At 38.2% G+C, this 20,313-nt stretch overlaps 5 protein-coding genes across 11 annotated transcripts; 2 read left to right on the top strand and 3 right to left on the bottom strand.

The window, feature by feature from the left end:
• Positions 1 to 431: 431 nt before the first annotated feature.
• yipf1 (Yip1 domain family, member 1) lies at positions 432 to 5,641 on the bottom strand. Of its 5 annotated transcripts, none has more exons than XM_067475504.1 (10): positions 5,484 to 5,641; positions 5,046 to 5,162; positions 4,720 to 4,868; positions 4,537 to 4,617; positions 4,335 to 4,422; positions 4,043 to 4,159; positions 3,766 to 3,932; positions 3,115 to 3,297; positions 2,328 to 2,428; positions 432 to 568 (listed from the first exon to the last, which is right to left on the bottom strand). In XM_067475504.1, exons 2-9 carry the CDS (start codon positions 5,077 to 5,079, stop codon positions 2,348 to 2,350), a joined length of 900 nt encoding a protein of 299 aa, XP_067331605.1. In that variant the 5' UTR covers positions 5,080 to 5,162; positions 5,484 to 5,641; the 3' UTR covers positions 432 to 568; positions 2,328 to 2,347. The 5 variants fall into 5 exon arrangements, with proteins under 5 accessions (XP_067331605.1, XP_067331601.1, XP_067331603.1 ...); XM_067475500.1 differs by lacking the exon at positions 432 to 568 and adding an exon at positions 1,540 to 2,187; XM_067475502.1 differs by lacking the exon at positions 432 to 568 and adding an exon at positions 1,540 to 2,182.
• A 118-nt stretch (positions 5,642 to 5,759) lies between these two features.
• On the top strand, positions 5,760 to 8,059 carry lrrc42 (leucine rich repeat containing 42). Of its 2 annotated transcripts, none has more exons than XM_067475497.1 (7): positions 5,760 to 6,459; positions 6,539 to 6,670; positions 6,756 to 6,874; positions 6,993 to 7,078; positions 7,157 to 7,270; positions 7,397 to 7,481; positions 7,568 to 8,059. In XM_067475497.1, exons 1-7 carry the CDS (start codon positions 6,056 to 6,058, stop codon positions 7,861 to 7,863), a joined length of 1,236 nt encoding a protein of 411 aa, XP_067331598.1. In that variant the 5' UTR covers positions 5,760 to 6,055; the 3' UTR covers positions 7,864 to 8,059. The 2 variants fall into 2 exon arrangements, with proteins under 2 accessions (XP_067331598.1, XP_067331597.1); XM_067475496.1 differs by having other exon boundaries at positions 6,753 to 6,874.
• Positions 8,060 to 8,663: 604 nt separating this feature from the next.
• On the bottom strand, positions 8,664 to 12,660 carry tmem59 (transmembrane protein 59). Its single transcript, XM_067475498.1, has 8 exons — positions 12,435 to 12,660; positions 12,088 to 12,193; positions 11,757 to 11,851; positions 11,461 to 11,613; positions 11,297 to 11,369; positions 10,815 to 10,938; positions 10,590 to 10,707; positions 8,664 to 9,593 (listed from the first exon to the last, which is right to left on the bottom strand). The coding sequence occupies exons 1-8, from the start codon at positions 12,588 to 12,590 to the stop codon at positions 9,441 to 9,443; spliced, it is 978 nt and encodes a 325-aa protein (XP_067331599.1). The 5' UTR covers positions 12,591 to 12,660; the 3' UTR covers positions 8,664 to 9,440.
• A 412-nt stretch (positions 12,661 to 13,072) lies between these two features.
• tceanc2 (transcription elongation factor A (SII) N-terminal and central domain containing 2) lies at positions 13,073 to 16,217 on the top strand. Of its 2 annotated transcripts, XM_067475507.1 has the most exons (5): positions 13,073 to 13,530; positions 13,613 to 13,754; positions 14,133 to 14,326; positions 14,830 to 14,885; positions 16,079 to 16,217. In XM_067475507.1, the coding sequence occupies exons 1-5, from the start codon at positions 13,432 to 13,434 to the stop codon at positions 16,107 to 16,109; spliced, it is 522 nt and encodes a 173-aa protein (XP_067331608.1). In that variant the 5' UTR covers positions 13,073 to 13,431; the 3' UTR covers positions 16,110 to 16,217. The 2 variants fall into 2 exon arrangements, with proteins under 2 accessions (XP_067331608.1, XP_067331607.1); XM_067475506.1 differs by lacking the exon at positions 16,079 to 16,217 and having other exon boundaries at positions 13,074 to 13,530; positions 14,830 to 15,236.
• On the bottom strand, positions 15,295 to 19,421 carry cdcp2 (CUB domain containing protein 2). Its single transcript, XM_067475495.1, has 6 exons — positions 19,355 to 19,421; positions 18,764 to 19,111; positions 17,463 to 17,804; positions 16,089 to 16,442; positions 15,751 to 15,929; positions 15,295 to 15,600 (listed from the first exon to the last, which is right to left on the bottom strand). The coding sequence occupies exons 1-6, from the start codon at positions 19,419 to 19,421 to the stop codon at positions 15,295 to 15,297; spliced, it is 1,596 nt and encodes a 531-aa protein (XP_067331596.1).
• Positions 19,422 to 20,313: the final 892 nt, after the last annotated feature.

The raw sequence follows: 20,313 nt of genomic DNA, 5'->3' as shown, positions 1-20,313 counted from the left end.
CAAATGCCCACTTTTATATGCTCTCTTTGCAATGTTGAAGTAATACCTATTAGTTACAGTCACACCCATAAATATTTAAAGTGTCCAACTGCTGAAAAATACTATCAAGAGACAGCAAGAAAGAGTCGCGTTGCCTACATATGTAAGTGCTGGGGTGACTTGAAGGTTGTACTTGATTAAAACTTCAAGTTTACTTAAGAAGAAAAAAGTGAATTAGCTCATTTTGAAGGTGATGGCAGCATCACATCTCAAAAAAGTTGTAACAGGGCGATGTTTACCATTGTGTAGCATTCCCTTCTTTTAATAAAGGTCTGTAGATGTCTGGGAAGGGAGGAGTTGCTAGAGTTTTAGGAGAGCAATGTTGTTCCATTCTTGTCTGATGCAGGATTCTAGCTGCTCAACATTCCTGGGCCTTTGTAGCTGAATTTTTTGTTTGATGATGCACTAAATGTTTTCTGTTGATGAAAGGTCTGAACTGCAGGCAGGCCAGTTCAGCACCCGAACTCTTCTCCTGCAAGCCATGGTGTTGTGATGGATGCAGTGCTTGCTGAAATAACCAAGGCCTTCCCTGAAAAAGACATTGTGTGGATAGCATATGTTAGAGCATATGTTGCTCTAAAACCTTTATGTACTTTTCAGCATTGATAGTGCCTTTCCACACGTGTAAGCTGCCCATGCCATAAGGCAGTAATGCACCCCCATACCATCAGAAATGCAGGCTTTTAAACTGTCTGCTCTTAATAAACTAAAGGGTCCTTCTCCTTTTTAGTCCACAGGACACGGTGTCCATGGTTTCCAAAAGAATCTCACATTGATTCACCTGACCACAGAATTGTTTTCCATTTTGCCTCAGACCATTTTAAATGGGATTTGGCCCCGAGAACACGGTGGCGTTTCTGGAACATCTTCAAATAGGGCTTCTTCTTTGCACGATACAGCTTTAACTTACAATTGTGGATTGCATGAAAAACTGTGTTCACAGATAGTGATTTCTGGAAGTGTTCCTGAGTCCATGCAGTGATGTCCAGTAGAGAATCACACCTGTTTTTAATGCAGTGCCACCTGAGGGCCCAAAGATCACACACATCCAGTTTTGACCTGCTTCTCTGAAATGCTCCTTTTATACCCAGTTGCCAATTAACCTAATTAGTTGTCAAATGCTCCTCCATTTGTTTTTAATTTGCAGCAATTACCTGCCCAGCCTTTTGCTGCCCCTCTTCCAACTTTTTATTTTTTAGATGTGTTTCTGCCATCAAATGATTCTGGATATCAGAATGGGCTGATATTGTCCATGAAATAGTGAAATTTCTCAGTTTCAAAATCTGATATGTATTTTATGTTCTACTGGGAATAAAATATGGGTTAATGAGATTTGCAAATAATTATACTATGTTTTTATTTGGAATTGGGGTTATATTATGGGTAAAGACTATGCAAATAATCTGTTAATAGAATTAAACTTGTGCTTGAAAATAGGCTGTGGGGTATCTGAAAGTTGATATTTGTCAGAACAATGACAATCTTATTAATAAAGACTGGTTCCACAATGACCATTTTTATTTTTTCCCCATCCCAATAAAAATAAGTATTTACAAAAAAGGTAAATATGTAAATTATTTGGACATTTAGAATGGGCACTGATTGGGCACTTACAGTTATTAGAAAAACAGTGTATATAATAAAGTTCAAAATTAAAAAATTCTGCTAACAACGGTAATTGTTGCTCAGGTCAAACAGAAAGGTTCACATGTACATGTATACAAACTAGTTCTCATTACTGGTAAATATAGAAAAATGCATATACAAAATGCTTTTGATGCCACCAACATTATTGCACAGAATGCTTCAACATTAGATCTATAAAGCATAGCCTACCATACAAAAAGAGATCCGCTGTGCTGAGCAACACAACACCCCATTTATCTTTAAGGAAGTTTAATACCCATCCCATTTGAAATAACATACTTGGTACCAGTGTTCGTTTTCAGAAGTCACACAAGTGAACCAAGCATACACATTGGGTCTTGAGCCAGAATGTCAGAGTACAGGTGAAATCCAGTCAACCCATGACTTCATCAACATAGCAACCCGATTCTCTCTAATAAGGCAACAGGATAACCTGCAATAAAACACTTGTTTTGGGAAGCTGAAATCATGTAAAGGAAGTCTGGTGTCAGGTGTTCTACTCTAGCAGGACAGGAGAACACAGGACAGTGAGAAAGCACAAACTTACATTACTTAGAAATGTAACTTAGATGTGTCAGGCTAGTGGTGTATTTGAACTACAGGCTTATGGCTTAAAAAGCCTCTCTGTCACTGAAGTTTACCTTATGAGCATTGAGGGCTTTCATGTTGAAGACTTGGTCACCTCTTTTAAATCAGGATTGTCATGTTGTGATGCTAGATCAGGTTGGCTAAAGAAATAGGTCTGTGGAAAAAAAACAAAGAGGGAAGGAGATAACCTTATACGTTTGCCATTAGGTAATTACATAATGAAGACAAAGTAGTATTCCATCAAGAACGAAGGCTGTGGTGTCTAATGATGTCTAATGAGTAAGTGTGCAACAAATGTTTGAAGTTCCAGGAAGAATACAATGTTTCTGCAATCCATCTTGGTCAGCCCTTAGCCAAAGGCTTACTTTGCACACTAATTACATAGTTACACAAGGGGAGACATATGATACTAACATTTTTTAGAATAGGCTGTACTAACAGTCCATTCTCACACCCGTTAGCGAGTGCTGTCAAAGTGTCAGATAAAAATTCTCCCCAGAGGGAGTTAATGTGACGCTATCAGGTATACTATTTCCCAGAAATACCAAAAAAATCCCCTTGTAGTGTAGTGTCTGAATGATGTAGACATGTTGGGTCAAAGCTTGGCCATGCTACTGAGATCACTGAATATAAATGAGAGTAAGCAATCCTTGTTACCTACATCAAAATGAACAGGCAGCTTGAATCATCTAGATTAGTCCTGATGTAGTTTGGTAAAGCAAAACATTAAATGTATCTTATTTGCCCAAACATATGTAATTTTCTTTTATCTCTCCACATTGTAGTTAAACCTACGACAAAAGTTACATAAAAGCAGCATCCTGGCTGTAGGACAGTTACCTTACAACCAATAGCAAGCAGGACGTTAAGCACCACTATAGCTGACAAGATCGTTATGATAATTTTGGGGTGATCGTCCCTGACTGCAGGCCAGAAGGTCATCACCAGAACTGAGCCAGACATGCAGAGAGCCACCACGATGGAGCACCACCTCAGCCATTCACTTGGGACAATCCAAAGGACCTTTTACAAAGGGACACATTCAATGCGTTAAATGCATTAGTAGAATCTGGGAAATAAGCATTCATAAAGTGTCAAAATGTACCTTGTGTAGCAGCCACATTATTGTACATTGTACTGACAATATATTTCACTAATTGCAATCACTTAATACAGTATTCTAAAAATCAGAGATTTGATTTATGTGGTATATTGGCACCTTCACCACATTTTGTCATGAAAATGATGAGATGATGTTTTGGCAGAAAAAAAAAAACATCATTACTAAAAATGTTCTGATGAGCTTTTCTTTTTAGCTTTTCTACTACAGTGTTCTGTCAAAAAATATACTTTTAAAAAACTGAAAGTGTCATTATAATTAAGTACAGCATATTTTCATTCTACTGTAAATACTGTAAATCCAGAAAAGAGCGTAACAAATACAACCCTTACAAATGTGCTGTTGTCATTATTCATAGATTCAGGTCTTACCACTGCAGGTATGTAAATCGAGAGAGAATATCCATACACGCAGACAATCTCCATAAAGGTGTATGACACCAAGTTCAAAGTTTTGTTGTTTCTCCACAGCAGGAAACCCCAGAGGGCAAGAGGCACCAACCAAGCATAGCTGAAAATTGCTGTTGCAGCTATTGTCACTGAAAAACACAGGAAATTCCAAGAATAATATTTAACAAGTCATTTAAATTTCTTGTTCTATTCAACCTGAACAAACATGCCAGCAATAATACAGAATAACAGCATTTACCTTTTTGAAACTCTGGGGTGTACTTATAGTTTGGTTTGCCTAAGTTCACCAGAAAGTTGGCTATGTTTCCGCTGATGGCAATGGCAAACACAAGGGTGGTGCAAATCCAGAATGGTCCTAAAAACACAAATTCAAAGAATCAGAACTTAAGTTAAAATGCCCATTTGGTTTCTTTAAAATGATATCAATTACAGTACAGAGCATTAATAAAGAATTTACATTTGTCTCACCGAAAAAATACATAGCAACATCTTATTAAGACAAGAACTCTGCCAACGGTATAATTACAAACCATAAAGATCAGGATTTCTACGTAGGTAGACATGAATAAAGTTCTTTCCAGGCCATGGCAGCATTGATCCAATGATTCTCTCCTTCACCTGAAAGGAATGTTACTGTCAATAACATCTGCAACCTAATCAAAGCTGCATTTGACAAGCCAAACTTTCATAGTGGTAAAGAGTCGTCAGAGTAAATCAGAATAAGTATATTACATGATGGGTCTCGATGTCAAAAAATCTTTGGTAGTACTCAAATGTCCAGAAGGGAACACTTTTCTTTTGTCCAGAGAGAAGCTTTGTTTAAAAGGGACAGAGAAAAATAAATTAGTTAAATTAAAAGTTGATGGAACAATCCTGAAAATTAACACGCTACCATTAAGTACTAATCATCAGGACCTCTGACTTGTCATCGCTGCCAAGTGGATCCTCATCTGGAGAGAAAGTGGCAGCTTTTCTTTGCTTCTCAGATTTGGCATCTTCATCTTCAATGCTAATGGTGACTGCATCTCTGTTGGCTTCCAACAGATTGTCCGCTTCTTCAAATTCTAATTTCATGGCATGGATAAAAGGAACATTACATGTTACTCAAAAGCTTTTTCAGTGAACATTCTTGAAATTGGTGCAGCACTGTACAGTGCAGGGGACGTTCGTAGAAAACAGTAAACCCCTACAAACCATCAATGAAACAGTTTTCCATTAAAGGAAAAACCGAGGACACTCACCTTGAAATTGAAATGGATCCTTTGTCGACGCCATTTAGCTTACATGCATTTAAGTTCCTCTACGTAACCAAGATCGTCTCTCAAGCAAATTAACGCAGCTCGAAGACAACACCTTATCTAAAGAAAATAGTAAAGTAAAAAATGTTTCAGCTTTAAAATCTGTGAACTACCCACCGATTTGAAATATAAACGTCAAAAACGACACAGAAAAAACTTACACGTTAAACTAAAGGTTAGCTTAAGCTAGCTAACGTTAGCTTACCAACTTCACTTGACAACTCATCAACTTTAGCCAACTTAAGTTAGCATTAGCATTAACTGCCAAAGAACGTGGTACTCGGGTGTATGGAGAACTGAACACTTTTAGTTGGTTTGCTCAAACAATGAATACTTAGCAAATTATCTTTAAAAACATTTAAATAATTGAATTCCACTCACCTAGAATAGCAGTTGCTTGGACCAGGATATGGCATGTAAACAAGACTATTTCCTGTTACCAAAGATTTTCAACGTAAGAGGTTTTTGTTTGGTTTTTTTTCAATGTAAAAACTAATAGAAAGAGGTTTTTACATGTCAATATGGTGTTGGTATGAGTTTATCGGAGAGAAATTCTTGCAACCGATCATATGCCGGCAGTGTATCAAGAACTTGAAACAAGATTTATTAGTCATGGGCTTTTAGTTTGAAGCACGTACCGCACTTCGGTCCATGCCCTGTAAGGCTGTCGAAAGGAAGCCGAAATACTTGTCCAAACACATTCCGTTAGAGAAGAAAGTGGCGAAAACTGGACTGCAGGGTGGAACAACGTCACAGATAAACTTTCCAATTTAAGACGTGGGGATACATTTAATCGAGGTTTAAGCTAGGCGAAGTCATCGGCCTCTATTCATTAGCCAACGTTAACTTTGCTAATGAGCTAACGCTACTTCGACTTTTTTTCTTTTTTTTTTTTACGTCCGGTGTTGAGCCGACGCGCACGAGTTAAGATTTTTTGGATTCTTACGGGAAAGATGTGTGACCTTAGTGTGGACGGTGACTCCGTTTATGTTCGAGAAAGAGGCAAACTTCGTCGCGTCGGTGACATAGTCTTGGCCCAGCCGAAGCCAATATCGTCATGTAGGAGGACGAACCCGTTCGTGCTGAGAAAAGAGCACTTCATGTTCACCTACAATGCGGAGGGAAGCCTGAGGTACACCACCAAATCTCTGTTTGACATCACTCTGTTGTTCGTAGCTGACAACATTCACCATGTGGACTCTCTGGTTGGCTTTCCAGAGCAAATAGGGGACAGACTTTTTGCAGCAGTGGAGGAGAATCGGGTATTTTCAAATGCAGACATTTCAGCGAAAGCCCTTCAGCTGTTTAATGATGCATATGGGCCGCTGGTGCTCGGATCCCTCTGTCTGCGAAATAGGTATGTTGTGCTGGCATCACACCTGCCGAGCCTCTGAGGTTGTCCCTGCCTCAAACCGTGTCTCCCTTCGTTTTTGCAGGTTTCCTCTTTTGCATGAGAAGATGGATGGAATAAAAACATTTCATAGTCTGAAGTCTTTAGATTTGTTTGGCTGCAGACTTGGTGATGACAACGGGCTATTCCAGCATCTAACATCCAGCTCACTGGCAAGGTAATACCTGAATGGTCAGCTCTTAAGACACGATGCGGATAGTTAACAGAGATTTTAGTAACACTAGAGTTCTCCTTTTCAGCAGCCTTGTTGGGCTTTTCATCGGTGGAAATAATCTATCAGATGCTGGCTTACAAAGATTGACTGCGCCTATCCGAATGCTGAGGAAAGGGCTGGACAATCTTCAGATCCTTGATGTTTCCTGTTAGTTACCACAGTGTTATCTGCTTCATATTAAAGTGTGAGCACAAATACAGTACTTTCCCCATCAAGCAGGGATCAACCAATAAAATGTTTATCAGTTATTCTCTGTCTTCTAAAGATAACCCCATCTCAGAGAGGGCCCTAAGATACCTTAATTGCCTCTCCAAACTTGAAAAACTTGATGTATCTAAGACCGGTTTAAAGGTAAGGCAATGATAATTATGTTGCACACAACTTTGTTGTATTATTTTGTGATGCTGATAAGGTAATTTATACCTCCAGCTTAACAATGGACTGAAGACAACTATATGGAACCTTCTGGGGCTCAGTTATTCTGAAAAACCACTAGACGACTTTGATCACTCTAAGTGTAAAACTGAAGGATGGGCAGAGCAGGTAACTATCATTAGACATTAATAGTTGTGTAAACATACTTTTTTTTATAGGAAACTTATTTTGTAATTAAAGGCCAATTGTTGCACATGTAGTACCACAAACCTACAGTATTTTTGACTCTTACAGGTTATAAGCCAATGGGAAACTAATAACTCACAAATGCCAAAACAGAAGAAACTTGAAGCATCAAGAACATCAGCACTCCGTTTTTGTAAGTTTACTCATATTGGTGGAGGCAACTTTAACATTTTATGACACATTGCTAAAGCTCGTTTTGGATGTGTTTATCATCTATAGTTGGTCGGCAGAAGTTTGTCAGAGATGTCCTGAATGCAGCACCCACGGTTTGCGAAAGTGAGGAAGATGCTAACAGAGAAAGACTGCATTTCTACAAAGCTACAGCAAACAAAAACATACCAGAAGAACAGCATCCTTACACCTCAAATCAGAAAGCAAAGCCTTCCAGGCTTAATGTCAAAAAAAGGCAGCGTCAGTTAGAGAGCCGTGACAGTTCTCATCACAGTCCCCCAACAAAACGTTTGTCCACATCAGCACTTTCTGCAGAGGACATTGACTTGCTGAACAGCTACTGAGGCGTGCATTTATGTGACATTCAACAAACAGCAGAGCACAGCAGAGTGTTATCAAGTCATATTTATCCTAAAAGGAACAAGGATATTTAAAAACAAGGTATTTCTCACTTGTGAACTGTTAAAACATTAAAGTGGCTTGAGGTGACATTGTTAAGTAATTTTTTTTAGTTAATAAAGTCTAGTATTTTACCTTTAACCACTTCCTTGCTTGTCATTTTGTGGTTTTGGAAACAATCTCATGTGCTTCTCAGGTCGGAAAAAGAAAACTTTCTTGGAGTTGCAAACATTTACAGTGCGTGAGCTGGTTTTCTGTTAATTTGATTGGAACTTTGTTTGGCAGAATGCAGCACTGAGGCTAAACATAAACTTGTACAGAAATTGGTAAAGATGACGGGCTTATTATTACCTAATCTGGAGGTCTTGTTTTGAAAGAGCATATCTGTAGAAGATTTATGTGCCTGAGATTCCTTAAATTATTATGCTAATTACCATATAGCAAATCTAGTTTTCAGCATGTGACATGTTTAATATTACAAAAGTTGCTGTGAAGATGGCCTGCTAGATATGTCATTGAATACTTTTAGGACCACATTATTCTAGGAGAATGTTTAAAATATATAATGGTAAACAAGTTGCTGAGTAGTTCAATACTACACACTTCTTTTACAGAGATTGGAGTGGTAACTCAGATTGCAGAACAATTTAAAAATGCTATAAAATACAGTTTCAATTTAACTGTACATGCTCAGTAAAACATGTCAAAGACGAATAGATGAACATAGTACAGTGAAACCATGAAGAACATAGTATTGTACTGAAGTTTATTTTTAACATCCATGTACATTAATTTTAAAGACTACATGTACTATAAATTGTTGCATTTGGAAGATTAAGGTAATTTTTCAATTTGTCCCCTTAAAGTTTTATAATTTTTTTTGGTACATTTTCATTTTCTTTTGTGCTGACCCAAAGTTAGCTACATTATATAATGGTTCAAATAAAGTCATGCCTGTGTTAACGGCTTCACTCTGTTTTTAATTCTGAACAACCATTATAACAGACAACAGTGAAGCAGGTAAAGACCTACTGTGTGTACCGTAAACATTAGTTAAGATTAAAAGCAAGATTTTATTGTAAAATTCAATGCAAATCACTGCAGTATAAACAACAGAACAAAAAGGGAAAGTCTGCAACATTAACACAAACTACTTTAGTAAAAGCTGAGGGTTTGGGTGAAACCTACATCACTTCAAGTCAAAGTGTATTTAAATTTTATTCAATAGAACAACACACCAGGAGAGAGCTAACGCAAATATCAAACTTAGAGCGAAATCCCCATACTTGCGTTGCAGTCAATATAATGCCTCTCTCAACTAATATACAGGAAAAGGAAAATGCCTTTGGTCACACCAAATTTAAAAGCTTCAAAAAGGGAGATAATCTGTATCAGTAATACAAAATACTCTGCACATATTCCTGTTTAGATAACAAGAAGCATGATCTTGTGCCAGAGGATAAAAATCAACCAAACATTATTCATAAAGCTGCACATCCCCTCTCTGCTACAGCTTTGGGTTCTAGATGTTAGACTGGCCCAGGTTCACTTTGGAGGGGAGTGGCCCAGCTTCTTCCTCTGTCCCTTTGGAGGTGATGATCAGCAAGGAGGATGCAGGATATGGAGTCAGTTTCTGTTCCTTAACATAGTCCCTGTCCCCATAGATGCTCAATTTCTGGAAGGGAAGAAGTACACCTTTATTGGTCATTTGTTCAGACGTTGCATGTGTAAGGGATGCAAAAAGATTCAAGTATATTCAGATTTGAGAAGTAACTCTATAGTTGATAACAATGCTCCAGGTTATTCTTGTGCTTAGTGGAATAACATAACTGCAGGAAAGAATTGAGGCATCTCACTCAAGACAGGCCTTCACTGTGAAGGGATGTGTAAGCAGTTTCCCCAGTGAGGTGATTTAATGCTTAAGTTCCCATGTGGTGTTATGTTTGTTTGGGGAAAACAATGCAGCAACTGAAGAACTTAGAACATAGAAATAACTTCCCCATGTGGCAAGACTTTGCTTGGAACACAGCTAGTAGTTTCTGATGCTGCAGAAGGCAGTTAGCATAAGCAGAGTGTTGACACAGATCTGTTGCTTTTGAAAAGAATCATCTCTGACACAAATTGAACAAATGTTTTTTTAATTTGCCAAAATGAAACAAGCTTGGTTTTCTAATTAATTTTCCTTTTTGGCCACTGATATAGTAGATTTAAGATGTTGCTTAAACAGCAAATAAATACACTCCTGCTTTATTAAATTAGACATGAAACTGTGTGTCCTTATGTATGTGCAACTATCAAAACAAAATCTGCCTTCTGGCATATCACAGGAATTACACTAAATGACTGCTCACTTTCAAATTATATCCCAAGCTAACCTGCCTCTAATTACATATTTATCTTAGAGACAGGAGTGGTAGACCATATCTTCTCATCCAAGTCTCAGAATCAAAGCAAATATGGGTAATTTCAAAAATGATGAACCTTTCCTTCTTCTGAACTCACACATTATAAAAAATAAACTGTAAGGAGAACAAAGAAAATGCACTCTGAAATTAAACGTAACAAGCTTAAACATTGCAAGTGTAAGTTTGTATATCAGCTGAAATTCCAGCTCGCTCTTTCAAGTATAAAGGAAAGAAAAAGAAACAGTAGGTGCAGTAAGAACACTTACTTCAGCGGGTACGTACTGATCGACAGCAGTTGCCACAGTTGCGCAGCAGATCCAAATCAGGACCAATACAGACAGGATTAGAGTTGTGGTTAGAATCCACCCAGGTAGCCATGGGTTCCTACAAATTAGAGTACACTTCAGATCGTTAGTGCTTTTAATATTAATCTTTACTACGCAAGTAAAACAAACTTCTGGGATAGCGAAGATAAAAGTGCAATAAGTCACCTCGAGAGACAGCTGAAGAGATTGTATTCATGATCATAGGTTTGGTCCCCAGTCATATCTCTGTCCCTCTCTTGGATTAAAGTGCGATGATATTCTTTGTAAATTGGGCTGTTAAACCTGGGAACTTGAAAATGACAAATAGAAATTACTTTAAATGTACACAAGTGATCTGTTTATTTCCCCTTTTTTATTAGAAAAATGCACTGATTGTGTTTAAAGTATATTTCTATGTGGCAATTGCCAACAAAACTAACTGAACAATATAGCAGGGATTATTCTCTATTTTTTTTTTAATGAAAAAAAGATAAGAGAAAGAAAACACAAACAACAACAACACTGTTAGCTTCAAGGGCCTCCAAGACAATTAATTCCCAATATGTTTCCTTGCAGGATGTCATTTTCATAATAACAGTAAAGAAGAGAAGTAGAGTGCATCACCAACTTTATCGTTTACATAAATTCTAGGATGGTGGAGGGCTTACGGCTCTTAAGTGGCTCCTCTTTAACTTCTTTTTCCAGGTCAAACTGGGGTAAAAACCTGACTTGTGGTTCAGTCTGCAAAACAGAAAACAGAACTGGATCTTTTAATAGTGTATACTTGTTCACTGACAGCAAGTGTTCTTTGCATACATACTCAGTACCATACCTGGAAAATCACAACTTTGCCATCATCAGCCTGGAGGTAGAATGTCCATGAGGAAGTGATAAAGCTGTGAGCTTGACTCATTACATCATCCCAAAATCCTCTGACCAGAGTAAGGGGATAGAGCAAGTGAATCCTAGGCATCATTGCCTCCAACTAAAATTTAGAGCAGATAGATAGATAGATGTGTGTGTCTGTAGTGAATTTGGCAACCAAAACAAGCAGTAATCATAGCCAAACTAAGTGCATTATTCTGTACTCAAAGATGAGCTACCTCTCCTGGCTTATCATATACACACCTGCTCGTGCCTTTGCTCTGCAAATGGAAGCTGATTCTGACAGCCAAGGTTGCAGGCATACTGCTCATCTGACTGGGTGTAGGCTTCACGGCAGGCTGCGGAAGTTTGGAGGTGGTGAATGGCAACAGATGGCGAAACAGGATTATAGCAAAGGACAAAGGGATGTTTAAAACAAGGAGTTGTTGAAAATTTGATGAACAAACATAGGGTTGACGGTGTGCAACAATTGTTTACGACTTTACTGTAAGCAGATACGCGGATTACCAAGAGCGTCGTTAAAGGCCTGGACTGTACAGAACTGAATTGAACAGAGTTTCAGTGCAAAGCTTACTTGATTCACACTCGGATTTGGTGTGATTCAGATCTTCGCTGTCACGAACAAACTGACAAATCGAGAAAAGACGGCAACCTCTCTGACAGGCATAAAGTTCCTCCTCCTGAAAACAAAGCAGACGACCAGTTGAATGCCTCGGCAAACATTGGAACTTGAGATAGATGACGCACGATTAACTTTCGCATAAGCCATAAGTTCGCACACGACATTTCACCCGTTGTCACAAAATCGAAGTATGATTATAAGGGGTGCACTTTTTCTTCCCAAGCTAACCAAACATTAGTTGGCTAACCTTAGCGCTAATGCTAGCAAAAATGTCTTTCCTCAACAAAATGAAAACTCACCCGTGGATACGTGTGCAAACTGTATGTCATTTCACATGACTTATGACAGGATTCCGTGCTTCCCAAAACGCTATCAAACACATCCGCAGACGCTGATGTGCACACTACTAGGATAAATAATCCTAATATACTAACGAAGCAGGAAAGAATCCCCATTTTCCCTGCGAAAACAGAAAACCTAAACAAACCACACAAGAGCTTTCTTCAGACGGTTTCTTTTCTCGCGAGAACTTTCTTGTCACGCGAGCCTCTTCTAAAATGCTATGCTGTGTTTATACTTTCTCATAACTCCACGTATTGTTAATGACTTAAGTCACACAACTATTGAAATAAATTGTGTTTATTTAAATTATCTGACATACACCGAATGCGCTACATATTTTATATAGTTTCTTTTGGTTTTTGCTTAGCGGGTGTGTGTTTCTAATGTTTTGTGTATATTTACGAATGTACCGTATATCTTGAGTGCAATGCGTTTTTGTCCCAATAAAATCAAGTAAACTGAACCGAATGTTATTTTTATTTAATTTAATGCTCGTGTTGTTGTTGTTTTTATGTATGGTTATTTTAATGCAATGTATTAATATTAGTATATTTTCAGTAAATATTCCAAACGTTATCCATATGTTAAATAGGTTATTTCCAACAGCACTCAAAGGCAACATTGGTTGCTCGTATTTACGATGACAATTTGGCTGTTGCTAGCTCGTCGACTGTATCCAAACAAGCTAAATATTTCTCTCAGTTGCCGCCATAAATGCAGCTTTTAGTTACTAAAGGATAGGGCAATGACTTGATCTAAGACAGCAATGCGTTTCCTAATCGACATTTTAAACCGAGCATTTAGTTAGCATTGTAAAGCTAACTGCACTTAACTGTAGTAAGTTATCTGCAAACACTTCTCGTTTGTATAACCAACGTGGGCTGTTTTAAGTGTAGTTTTTCCAAAAAAATAACACCTCACTAGTCTAGGTAGCGTCTTGCTTTGTGCTCGAAGATGGACAAATTCGTAGTGCGATTCCCGAAGGGTGAATCACCGAAAAAGTCGAAGAGCAGTGAAAAGGTTTTCAAACAAGCTACAATAGAGTCTTTACGGGTATGCTACTACTCCTCAACGTGAATTGATCGGGCACAGTGTCACCTATTTAGTTTCCCATTGCTCATATGTGTCTTTACAGAGGGTGGTTGTGATTGAAGACATCTTGCGCTACAAGTCCATGTTGGAGCTGCCAGAACAGAGCAAGGACAACCTGCTCACTGCCCTAACAGAGCTGAGCAAGAAGATACCATCCAGGGAGGTTCTCAAGTCCACCAAAATTGGTACAGTGTAGACGAGAAACCCTTAAGATCAAGCTTTCAACGTGGCTTTTTTATGTTGTTTTACAGTGTGTGCAATGTCAGGCTCACTCGTCTTGATGTGAAAAGTACACATTGGAAAGTAGCCAGTTACCAGTTTGTAACATAGTATATTTAGCACAGGCTGCATACAACCCTAACAAGCCAAATTAATCAACAGTGAACCTGTATGATTTCAAGTCCAGGATTGGATCTGACTTCACTGGTACAGCAGCATCATGAGCCATAAGAGCAGCTATCAAACTATGTTTAGTTACCTCATACATTTAAGACTATTTATTAAATTTTAATCATTTAAATTAGTTTCAAACATAATTTAACCCTCTTTTTTTTTTTTTAAAGGTCACACTGTAAACAAAATGCGAAAGCATCAAGACCCTGAAGTGAGTTCATTGGCAGCAAAGGTTTACACTGACTGGAGGACGTTCATTGAGGAGAATTCCAATAAGCCAGCTATTGAAGTGCGTTCCGACAAGCAATCTGAAGGACTCCGGAGCAGCGCTAGGAGACTAATATCTGAAGCCCTGGAGGTCAAGGTGAGAAAGACAATCTCAGTGAATTTCAAATGTTTGTCCTTTATATTAGGTTTACATGCAATCAGTTGTGTGCTTGTGCAAACATTCATTAAAGGTGAAGCCACATTATTTTATGGATATGTTAGCTTCTATAATTTTTGTACTGTATGGGGTGACATCAAGCTTAGGTGTTATGCATTCCTCTTCAATGTTGCTTTTCTTTATTAAAGAACATGTTAAAAAAAAAAAAAATCAAATCATTAAGGTCCAACGCATGAGCCATGCATCAAGCAGAATGTCTTGAAACTGCTTTCTTTGATTTAATATGTATACATTCTACAGAAATATAAAAACTGGTTTTACTGTTCTTACAGCAGCACACAGTCTATTTACATCTTTTTAAAAAATAATTTTACTGCTTGGCAAAATATACATTTTGACATTGTCACTTGCATCTGATACTAAAAATGAATGTTGTCTAATAGATGTACGTTTTTCTTTGTATTTAATTATCTGATCTGCAGGAGGATTCTGGTCTTGTAGAAAACATTGAGAGAGAGGTGTTTCACCAGAGCTCCAGGTTAGTGAGCAGCTCATACAGAAGGACTATTAGAGCACTAGTGTTTGCCTTCAAACACAACCCAGAGATCAGAACTCAAGTTAAGGATAACACAGTATCAGTTCACCAGCTGGTTTCTAAATACAAGAAATAATGATTTTCTGTAAAGCAGATATGAAATTCCTTTACTTTTTCTGGCACATCGATAGCCTTACACTGCTTTTTAACTGTGTGTAATTCACTTTCAACAATATGAAGAATATTGCTGATCGGTGATGAGAATACTGTCTTTTTGTACTGGAATGCATGAACGTTTTGTTCGTAGGTGTTGTTGTTTTTGTTTTTGTTTTTAAATATAATTTTAAAATATGACCTCTTCAGCATTGAGTCTTTCCTTTGTTGGATGAGACTATCTGGGCAGTATCTGTTCCTAAAGCAGCACTAGCCAAATAATAGCTATTACCATGAGAATAACAGCCAGAACACATATGCTAATGAAGACGATATCACTCAAGTCATGAGGCTCAGCTTCCTCCTCCCATGCAATGCCCCTACTATCATTGTCAGTTTGATGGGCCTGCTCCTCCAGACGCCGCTCCTCTGCTGAAATGAGGGACACTGATGCTATCTTCCTTAGGGCATCACACTGCACCTTATATTCCTGTACATTCTGTTGCTTCCCATTAGAGAAATCAATGTAGAGTCTGTTTACCAGCATGGTGATGTTGTGATGTTTCTGTAAAGCAGCAGGAGTCACGCTGTTAATAGGAACAAAACACTCTGTACAGATAAAACAGTTATTTCGTAATCTCTGTCTCAAAATCTTTAACACTTAAAGTACAGGAAATCATTGCCTGTTAAGTGGAATGAGAATGGGGGTTTTCACCTGGCTTGCAGTACCACAGAAGACAAACTGAGCAAGTATCTTATATGATGTGGCTGTTAACTGGGCTGTACAGCTAGGGTTTCCCAGGTAGATACTCTCACGGTCCAGCTGAGGTAAAGACTGCTTGGGTATCAAAATGGTGAATTCGGATCTTGTGCAGCTAATATTTACAGGTACCACTTAAATTATGAAGAAAAAAGACAAGTTATTTTTTTTTAAACCGAGACATTAAATTAAAAAAAATTTCATCCGTAGGGAGTGAATGATCTAAAACCTCATAACTTAACATGGCTTTAAATTCAGGAATTAAATCTTTTTTCATTATAAGGAACATTTACCTCCAAGATAAGAGGCAGTGAACCCTCTACGAGCTTGATTTCTATCTGTGCTGAGCACCACCAGCAATTTGTTTCTCTTCGAGATGAGAACAGAAGGTTGCTCCCTGCCACACCAGCGTCCCAGCAGGGTGTCTGTCTGGCTGTCTCCATCGTAAACAGCAACAGAATCGTAGTCACACTCATCTGACAGACCGTTACGATCTTCTAAGTCCATTGTGGGGAAGAAGAGTTTGATGCGGTATCCAGCTGCTAGAGTGATGCTCCAGTGACAGTTGATGTTGTTTGGATAGATGTTGGGGAAATTGGGGCTGCTGAAGTTGCCACATATAGCTGACAGAACCTGCTGACATTCACCTGTTAAGGTACATATGATCTAAAAGTTTAGTCAAACGAAATGTATTACTTTCGCTTAATAATGTGTGTTTAGTTTATGCTCAGAATTGAATGAGAAGACTGATATCACTTATGTATAAACTGATATCAATCTTCTCCCTAACACAAATATGTGCATTTCACAAAATGTCACAAAAAAACATTTTAATGGTTTTTAGGATTTATTGTACTGTACTTGTATTGAATTTTTCTGCCATTTTGTGGTAATATTTGCAAGGAATACAAAATGCAAAGGCGCTCTTTTTACAGATATTAAAAGTGAAACCTACATTGTACAACATCTGTGTTTGGTTTGGCTTTTGTATTTTAGGATTTGTTTGTGCTTTGCTGATTTTCTTTACTATCCAAAAAGGTCAAAAGGGAAAGTCTCTGAGCAGCTGTCAAAAAGTTATTTTGCAGAGTGTCAATTGGATTCAAGTCTGGGCCTTGGCTGTACAACCAAAGCACTTTTATAATCGTGTTATTGGTAAGGATAGGGTGAGAGCTCTATCCTGTTTCTGTAGATGATAGTGGTTTGGATTCTAGCAGAAGTGTTCAATTTTCATTTCATCAGATGACAGGATTCCTTTGTGTCATCCTCTGGGCTGTTTAATGGCCTTGTCTCAGACTTCCAGGATGATGTAATGTGCTTCTTTTCCATGTACCCGCTAACATGAGCCTAATTACACATACCACTGTTTTCTATCCTAATCCTGATGCTTTTCCCAACATGTTTATGTCCAGATTTATAACTAATTACTGTGGATGTTTCTGTGGATTTCAAAGTATTTTTTGTCTTCTGAATAGATGACTGCGTAGGAGGATTGCGAATAAATGTTTCTTCATGTGGTTTACATTCCTGACAAGTGAAAGTTTTTTTTGATTCTCATTTCAGTTATTTCAGCACACCACAAACAACAATTTGCGTAAAAAACTGACAGCACCTTATTATGCCTGTTGATGTGGCGATTTAATATATGGAATACAACCAAACCTTCTTACCTGAGTAGTAGTAGGCCTTGAACCCCCGTCCTCCAATGTTGAAGTCAGACTTGAAGACCACTAAAAGCTGGTTGGAAGTGGTGACTATGTAAGAGGGTTTATCTGTCCCACAGTATTTGCCCAGGTGGCGGTGGGTGACTGTTGGGCCGTCGAACAGGGCAACAAAATCAAAGTTACACCCCTCATTGTTTTCTAGCTGAAAGTCCAAAAAGACAAAGGTGACGACACTGGTGTTGGATACATGGATTGACCAAGAGCAGTCAGCATTGTTGCTGTACTCCTGAGGGTAGCCTGGACTGGAGATTACACCTGACAGGCCAGTTAGGACTCCACCACACATATCTGAAGGTGACAGATGGCAAACTGAAATAGTACAGTTTTACAAAGGAGTAATGCTACAGAAGATGCAGTCATAAAATCGAGAACAACAAGCATTAAATGTAAGCAAGTTCAATAGTTTCTTGCATCTTTTGTTATCTATTTGGTCAGACTGCAGTAAAAAAAAAAAATCATCTATGAGTGTCAATTACAATTTTAGCTATGACATCACGGTTTAGGGTTGGCAATGTTTTTTGTCGGTCCCTTGTGAGTTTCCCATTGGGATGAATAAAGTATGTATATATCTACCTGACTTTTGGTCATGTTGTAAAATGTTACTAAATTACTAGCTACTAGATTAATTGCTGAAATGTTGTTGAATGTATGAAATGTTACATTTATGGTTGCTAAAGAATGAATACCAACAGTGGTGGTGATTCCTGGGACTATATAGTAACACCACGAGGTTGTCACATGTGCTTCTGTGATAATATTTTGGTATCTATCTGAGGATTACTCTTACATATGGTGCAAATATTCACTATTAAGTTTCACTTTTAATATATATAAAATAGATTTTTGTCCAATATTTTTAAAAACTGAATGAATGCCTACAAAACCAGTGCTATTCCTACGACCTTCACTTACACTGTTTTCGGTGCTCATGTCAGCATGCTCATACACTAAACTCCGATGATAAATATGGACAACATACTAGATCCTAGTGAGCATTTTATCATGTTGATGTGAGATTTCACTTGAAAGCAGTGCTGTGCCTACAGAGCCATTAGCAGGACTGTAACATCCCTGTCTTTCTGAACAATGTTATGTTGAGATCTGTTTTTCAGTGAGGTTAAGGTCAAGAAGTTTATGCTAAAAGCTATGAGTTATGGTATTGCCACATAGCCAGAAGAAATCTACTAAAGTTTTGGACAGTTGGGACAACTGATTCCTGTCATATTGCATCAGATATAATAAGTTACCTTTTCTGTAGCCAACACTGAAGCCCCTGTGGGCCACATGGCGGTCTGAATGAAAGATGATGGACATGACATTCCAAGACGAGGTGAATTGAGGTGGAGATATGTCACCACAAAATGTCCCAAGGAGGTTTCCCTCATCCTCCGAAATGCCATTGTAGATTTTGATGTAGTCGTAAGCACAGCTGGCATGGTACTCCAGCTCAAAGTGGTGAAAAGTGAGGAGTACTGAGGAGCCGTCTGCCACCACAATTAGCCAGGAACAGTCAATGTTGTAGGGATAGAGGCCTGGGAAGTTTGGACTGGAGATATTGCCAGATGGAGAAGAGAGGATCCCTCCACATTTGACATCTTATAATTACAAACAATATTTTATTTCAGCTTGTGAAAATACAAAATGAATATAACGCACTTGCCTTGCTTACTTATTTATTTGACTGTTTTCCAGTAACCTGGTACAACTTCTGAAAGTGTATTACAAGTTGACATTGAACAATTGAATCCCAACTTTCTCGATATATACGGTATCTACAAGATAAAGCACTCCCATCAAAATTAAGCTATGTTCCATCAAGATAACAAATAGTAACTCACCTTTTTTAGATTCAGCCTTGTCAACAACAAGTAGTAAATGAATCAGTATAGCCACCCTGAGACTCATGTTGTTATTGTTGATTTGGCTCAGCTACAGTAAGATCAGAGACAGACTGTATGGGAGCCTGCAGCCTTGAAACATCAGCAGTGCTGCCTGTAGAGGTAATAGGACTTTGAAAAATTCATCCACACAGAATGAGGAACCTGATACCTACCCAGGCCATGCTTTGCCCTCTTCGCTAAATTTTAATGACTGATATCCAATGAGCATGAGTGGCTTGTCAGGACACTGTTTGGAGAGATGGTATACATTTTTAATGATGGACAGACACACACTCTCATTGAACACCAAGCTGCGGGTGGAGTTGATAAAAAGAGATGGAAAGAAAGAGCCAAGGGTGATCACATTTGTCACTAATAGAAATGTCTTCGTCAGAGTGATGAGAGGAAGAGTAGGCCCCAAGACTACTGATATACTGGAGTAAGGGGTGTAAAAGCAGCCTAAGCATGAGACAAAGACACAAACAGCTTATTGCAGAACGGGTATGTGCATCAGTAAAGTAATCTACAGGGCTGTTGGATGTGTCTGGAGTAAGAAATAAACAATAAACCTTTACATTTCATTGAAAGGTCACACACATACAGTCAAGAATAATTCTTATCTTTTCTGTTTTTTTCACCCCTGAGGCACAAACTACAGTATTATATTCATTATATATCTGATAGAAATACTTCAGAATGACTATGTTCTTTAATTAATTGTGCTTATTTAAACTTCTGGTCTCTGTTCTATGACATGGTTTAAAAAACAACTTATTTTTATGATTCATTCCTTATTCCAAGATCAACCCATTAATGTATTGACAGTAAAAGTATGTGCATTCTGATTACTTAGCAAGGTCATCTCTCTCTAAAATGCAGGCTTTTTTAATTCAAATTTTGTTTACACTCGAGGCCCT

This window comes from Channa argus, chromosome 14 (genome assembly GCF_033026475.1).
Source record: "Channa argus isolate prfri chromosome 14, Channa argus male v1.0, whole genome shotgun sequence".
In the NCBI taxonomy this organism is placed as follows: domain Eukaryota; kingdom Metazoa; phylum Chordata; class Actinopteri; order Anabantiformes; family Channidae; genus Channa; species Channa argus.
The sequence above is the reverse complement of the archived record's forward strand: the minus strand, read 5'-3'. Positions and strand labels throughout refer to the sequence as shown.